Source organism: Trachurus trachurus (assembly GCF_905171665.1).
Source record: "Trachurus trachurus genome assembly, chromosome: 21".
In the NCBI taxonomy this organism is placed as follows: domain Eukaryota; kingdom Metazoa; phylum Chordata; class Actinopteri; order Carangiformes; family Carangidae; genus Trachurus; species Trachurus trachurus.
This window is the reverse complement of record NC_139899.1, coordinates 564,710-571,719: the sequence shown is the minus strand read 5'-3', so window position 1 is coordinate 571,719 and position 7,010 is coordinate 564,710. Positions and strand designations below refer to the sequence as shown.

General features: G+C 41.0%; 1 protein-coding gene across 2 annotated transcripts in view; it reads left to right on the top strand.

Moving 5' to 3' along the window:
* The first annotated feature begins 3,127 nt into the window (after window positions 1-3,127).
* tfpia (tissue factor pathway inhibitor a) overlaps window positions 3,128-7,010 on the top strand; it is a 46,435-nt gene continuing 42,552 nt past the window's right edge. Inside the window, exon 1 of one of the 2 annotated variants that reach the window (XM_083997189.1) lies at window positions 3,128-3,333. In XM_083997189.1, coding sequence (XP_083853315.1) covers window positions 3,246-3,333 — 88 coding nt within the window. In that variant the 5' untranslated portion in view covers window positions 3,128-3,245. The remainder of the gene's footprint in view (window positions 3,334-7,010) is intronic. The other variant, XM_083997190.1, reaches the window with a different exon arrangement.

The window sequence follows — 7,010 nt, the reverse complement described above, 5'->3', positions numbered from 1 at the left end:
CGCGCTGGTCATTGGGGAGCCAAAGGAAAAAAAAAAGAAGAAAAGGGAGCCAAAAGACATCTCTATTCTGACAGGTTGCCGCCGATCATACCTAATTACCCTAAAGATAACCAAGGCACGACTTCTCGTCTGGTGACACTTAGGAAGCTTTGGAAGCGCGGTGACGGCTGTTGACGCTTTGGTTGCTCAGGTCGCCGGGCTCTCATTGAAAATGAATTGTCTTCCGGAAGCTGGAAGCTTTGAACACAGTTACTGTGGCTGCTGCGCCAGTAAAAACCTTGCTTTCATGATTGTTTTTTAAAGATAATTTTTGGGGACTTTTTGCCCAAAAAAGTGGGGGAAGTGGGGAGAGAGACAGGGGGAAGGGTAAGCAGTACCAATTGGCACAGTCAGGAACTGATCTGGCAACCACTGCATTGGCCATTTTCAACATGGTAGGCTACATGCTCTTAACCACCTGACTGAGCACCCCCAAAACCTTGTTTTCATCTTAACACCTGACAATTAAAATGTATTTATGAATCCTGAAACCACAGATTTGAATAAAAGGGCTTTACATCATCCACAACAGGTGACAGGTTTCTAAACTCTGACTAGAACTCATCACTCCCACACATGACAGTGAAAGCATGGATTTTTTATTCTGCCTGACCCCCAACTGTGTATCAAATCTCAGCCTTGGCAGCGGTGCAGCCTTCTCTTTTGAACAAAGTGTGTTGTACATAAATCCAATATGGTATTTAACTCGGTGTAATGGAATCATTCAAGTTATGAAAGTGTGTGATGCAAAGGTGCTGGCAGACTATAATTCCAGTATGTATGTGCCAACATGAAGCTAAATTACACTGTGTGTCACCAGGAGAGGCCTGGGGGGCAGTGTGAGGCGTTTCAAACCCTCTCCAAAGCCCATTACTCAGGTACGAGTTTCCTGAATGAAACAGACAGCTGGGTCCGGGTAATGGGCTGCAGATGAAAAATTCTCATCAGCGTGAGATGAATTGCTGTGGATTAAAGTGTTGTCAAGAGGTTGAAAAGATGCAACCTGGAGCTCACCCTGCTACAGTTCATCAGCTCAAAACAGAAAGATGGAGAGAGAGACAGAGAGACAGGGCTTGAGAGGTTGAGAGGTTGTGTGTCTCCTAAACACAAGTTCAATTAGCTGTAGATAGACTCTGGTAACACTTTACAATAAGTGTCCCTTAATTAATGTTAGTTAGTACATTATTAAGCATTAACTGTTTACAGATATATTAACAATCATTATGTATTACTTAGGATTAGGAAACACATTAATTAATGTAGCCTATAAGCAGTTAATTAATGTTTACTACTCAAAGTTAGTTAATAAAGTATTAAGTAATAATAAAAGTTGAATAATGCAATTATTTATCATTAGGTAGGTATGCATTACTCTGCATTAATTAACACATTAGTTTATATATTAATGCTTAATAACGTAGGCCTACTAACTAATGTTAACCCTTACATACTGTTCGGGTCAAATTTGACCCGTTTTGACATTTGACAGCAGAAAAAATACCCTAAACATCATTCTTTTAGGCTGAAATTTTATGACTTTTCCTAAAGTGACCCAAAATACACAAAAATGAAAATATTTTTAAATTGTATACTTTTGAACAGATGCTACAAATTTTTATACACTGAGGCTGTTTCGGGTCAAATTTGACCCGTATCTGTTTAGATGGATTTTAGATCCACCAGTGTGGGTCAAATCAAGGAAAATTGTGGATTTAGGGAATCTTGAAACTGTGATACTGTACAGGCCATGTTTGTGTGTATAATTTATGGGACAGTGGTGACAGAAACAGAGTTCAAGGGGGACTTCGACACTGTCACGAGAACAGCCTGTGTTCCCACCACATTTGCCCAGGTTCCCACAGAGACAGACACCTGCTGGTCTTTGAGGGGGCATGGGGAAACCTCGAAACAGTGAAATAGTAAAACAGCATAGTGGTGATCATACAGTATGGTGCACAAAGGGAACAGAGGTCATCTGAGGTCAAGGGGTGCCTTGACACAGACAGGAGATCTGCACCTGCAAGCACCTGCACCTGCAGTGTAATAAAATAATCTATAAAGTAACAAATTTGAATCAATTGCGTTGGGAGGGTGGTGGTGGGGGGTCATGACATAGAGGTTCCTGAGCTGCCATTTCAGTGACTGACATCATGGCAGCAAGACTTGGTACAACAGGCCCTTTATCTGATCTTCCAAAAGGAGGAGGTTGATAGTGATTTGGTGGAGGATGTGTCAGAGCAGGAAGACAATGCTGAAGAAAACCATATTATATATAAAGCAGGGAGAGCACATTTTTTTTATAATAAGCATTTTATTATTTAATGTTTTTGTGTTCTAAGTGGTAAATGTTGAATTAATATTGATAATTATGATTTCTTATGATATAGCATCTACCTTATAACATATAGCACGTAATGGTTGCAATGGTTAAACATGGTCATATTATGAATTCCAACAGTTCCACAATGTTCATGCCATTTTAAAATTCAATGAAATATATTTAAATCATTGTGGCTTTTATGTGTTTATGTCTTATGTAGAACAGGATGTAATACTGTGTAATAGTAGAAGTTTTTCTCCAAAAACGAGTGTTGTAAAACTTAAAAAATGCACTCTCCCTGCTCTCAGAATTTTTTTTAACACTTAATCATACATTAATTTATGTGTCATAGGCTATTTAAACATTCTAAATAGATCTGTAGTTTAAAATTCAATATAGACACTTACTATGAGGGAATTCTTGGGCCGGGTCAAAATTGACCCGAACCATACTGTGAAGGTATCAAATTTAAACAGTATGTAAGGGTTAATTAAGGGACCCTTATTGTAAAGTGTTACCTAGAGTCTTGGTGGTTATTATTATTATTACTATTATTATTATTGTTATCATTATTATTAATATGCCAATCTCCAAAACTACATGGCACTATGTATACTGGTATTATCTTTTTTTTGTGTTTGTTTCCGTTTAATTCCATAGTAAGACTTCTGACTCAGACGGGTATTTTTAAGTTTCTCCAGGAAATTACTTGGAAATTTATATTTCATCGGCAGTGTTATCAAACGGAAGTACGTAGCCCACACACATACACTCACACAAATACACACGCGCGCGCGCACGCGGACAAGTAACTTAAGCCCTTCAACTTGATGAAGTTTCACTCTTAACTTTACATCCAGCGCGGTCAGGTCCTCCGTTCAGCAGTATGGCTCTGTCACACATGTGGTGGCTCTGGTGCGCCGTCTCTCTCTCCTGTGTCGCCCGTTTCGGCTCCAGCAGAAGACACAGACACGGTAAGATGAACAAATAAAGAAATGTGTGTGATGTTATTTTCAGTGTGCGCTCTGACGCTCCGTCGGAACTGTCGGCGGGAGGGCAAAGTTTTCTCCCCCCCAGAAACTCGTGCGTAAAGCTGAACTGAGTCCAATCTTTGGACATATCCACACTATTATAGATAAAAGCTTCGGTTTATTTGTGTTTGAAGGCAGCATTTTATTTTGCGGGTTATTTTCACTGTATAATGTATACTATTGAACAGTTTTTCAAGCGGAATAATTGCGCTTCAGGGAGACTCGTTAAATTGACTGAAGTCATAAAAGAATAAAGTTGACTACTAGATCTTTCAGTTTAGCTCAGTGTGTGATGATTATGTGTAACATCCCACGGACTGATAATACAAGCTCTCTTACTTTCACCAGTCATTTTACTGAACCCCCTCTCTGTATCAAGACCACAGCTGATGTAGGCTACTACTGGCTTTGTTTTGTTGTGTTGTGGGGCTCTTGTCCTGATTACTGTGAGTGAGATATGTGGCGTCATCCAGGGCCAAAGTCCAGATCGACAACAGTTCTCATACCGGCAGCGACCCACACCTGAACCTCCTGGCACCTCCTCCTGTCCTGTCATGTAGTAACCACAGCCTGCAGGCGGTAATGAGACTGCTGGGATTGGGTGTCACACAGGCAAGCAAGCTGCAAAGGTCTTGGCAGAGGCAGCTCTGGTCCACAGTGGAGGGAAAGCTGTAATACTTCTCCCTCCCTCCCTCCCTACATGCATCTCTGAGGGCAAACACTGAGCCACTCTGGCTTCACTGATGAAAACTATGCAGCTGAGAGGAAAGAACAGAAAGGTCGTTCTAATAGTGTTAGGTCACACAGAGAGCTGGAGGAGGTCTGCCAATGAACCGCAGCTTTCACTGTCGTCCAGTATGGTCACTCCTCTCTTCTCTGTGTGTTCACAGCTGCTTTTTGTCTCATTTCCAAGTATGGAAGCATTTAGAGTCAGTAATACAGTATTTATAATGGAAAGCAGATAGATATGTCTTACATATGGATATACAGGAGTTCCCAGTTTCAAAACTTTATCCTACGGGCCTTTTAATGTCAAAATTCCCATTGTATAAGAGTGAATACAGCAAGTACATTAACATTAAGTGGCCTACTAACAATGGTTGGATTGCCCTTCATGCTTATTGTCACCTCAGCCAGGGCCACTTAAACTTTAAACTCTAATTGGGCCCTGGGGTTACATTTGGCTCTGGGCCAGAGGGGCGAGTTATCACTCCACTGGATCTTCCCACTTGGTGCATTGTGTTTGACTCATGATGCGTTCAAGGACCCATGCACTGCAGATCTGTAACTATCCATCCAAAGGTCAGAAACCATCCAGCATTCCTGTCTTTATTAACAATTATGTTAATTACCACAGAGAGCCTGGGACATGTAATGATGGTGGTAATATGGAGTAGTTTACAAGAAGCTAAGAAGTTTAGTTATACAGCTCCTAGATCAGGTGTCTGTATATGCAGCAGTGTTTGGAATTGAATTCAGAAAGACATTGGGAGCCAGTGCAGGGAAGCTGGTGTTGCTGTAATGTGTCAAACTGTTTGCTCTGCTCTGTATCAACAGTTTGGAGCTGCCCCACAGCTCCACAAGGCATCTCAAGAATCAAAGTGGGAGGATATGAAAACATGTGTTATGTTCTCTGTTTTTCTAAGTCTTTAGATTTTAACCTAGAAAAATACTCCTGAGCAGATAACAACGTAACATGACTCATTCCTTTTTTCCTTTTATTTAACTTCAGGCTCAGACCACAGTTAAAAAGGAGTGGCACAAGCAGCTGTACTGTAGGCCTAATTTGTTTATGTGTAGGACTTGTGATAATTTGTCAGAATTAAAAAATTGAAGGGTGGAGGAGAGCCAGTATTTTACCCTGTTAAGTAAAGGCTGCATCTAACTTGTCTAAAGAAACATAAACTCAGGTCAAGTCATTGAATATTGCTCGTAGCTCCTGCTCATTGTTGATAATATGATATTTGGGAGTTTTAAGTGTTTCCTAAATCAGTGGTTCTCAAACTTTTTTACATGAATGACCCCCCTAAACTGACACAAATTAGACCACTAACCCCCAGAAATACAAAAATATTTGTTCTTAGACTGAATAACGTTACTTTTTTGAGTCAATGTACGTTCAAATTAGGGCCAGTGGTGTGATTTTTTTTTTTTTTTTGAAAAATTTAGAGAAATCTCTGGAAAAAAATACAATATTTCTGCAAAACAATGGAAAACTTTCAAGAAAAAGTTGGGGACCCCCTTGAACCCGCTCAAGGACCCCTGGGGGTCCCCGGACCCCACTTTGGGAACCACTTTCCTAGATGATTGATGCAGATTCTGTAGATTGGTTCCTTTGTTTTGTTAGTTATGCTGTTTTCTTCTTCTATGATGCATAAAGCTTGGAACGTAAGTAGTGCTCTCTGGTGGAGACCCTGTGTAATGCAGACGCTGTGTCTAAATGACAATCTTGATTGGCAGTGCGCCACATTGGAGCGGTGGTTAGTGTTGTCACCTCTAAGCAGGAAGGTTCTAGGTTTGATCCCCACACGTCTTTCTGGGTGGATTTTGCAGAATCTCCCAAGAGATCATTCAACAAGAGAAAACAAGTGTTTCCAGGATGATGAATCTGGCTGGGACTTACCCCACACCCCTACGCCGTGTGGGGAAAAGCTTCATTTGCAGCATGTTTATCTGCATGTGTTGTGTTGTGATGTTTGTGTCTCTGCATCTGTTTTCTTAAATTGCAGTGCACTGAACTCTGAGGGCCACCGTACCCTTTTTGTAAACAAGCATTTAACATCTTTGCATCAGAAAAAAAGACAGTGCAGATTACCCATGAGCCATCGGCTGACATTTATTGACGGTTTAACACTTTGCAAATAAAGCAGGTTTATCGTTTGAACCTGAAAGCACAGTAGCACACGAGGACAAAATGTGCTGAGCCAGAGAAAAATTGAGCCTGTGGGCGGTATTACAAAAACACATTAACATTTTGCAATTATATTTGTCACCCATCGGAGATAAGAGAAAACAAGCTTTAGATAAATACAGTGAGGCAGTGTGGGACGTTTACACTACACTGGCCTTCAACAAGGTTTTGCTCATAGAGGAACATTAGCCGCTGTTATTATTTGCATATCATGGAGGTGCTCTGGAGAGCTGCAGCAGTGAGGGACTGACTGAGCCTCTTTGAAACTTAACATCAGTATCATTGGTGCACAGTTCTGGTTGCTTCGCTAATTGTCTTGCAGAGGCGTAAACACTGTGTCTCATTAATTTGTGGAGAAATTTAATTAGATGCTCACTTGCTGTTTGAAGTAGTCCTTTTATTAGCGAGCCTTGGGCCATAGAAAGGGAGGAAACTGGGAAGCATGTGCCGTCTTAATTAGCGTTTGCAATAAGCGGTAGACTTCAGAAAAGCACTGACCTAATCTGTCACTGAAAACCATCTCGCCATTAGATGAATACACCTATAACTGCAAAGTGTACACACTTTGCTGCCTTCCATTTATTAGGGTGTAGCCTAATGTTTTCTGGACTATCACCCAGAAGTAATTCACAGCAGCAGAGCAGCAGCTTTATCCAGGGGCCACTCCAGGACTAAAGCATAGTTACCTAAACGTAGCTGGATGTCATTT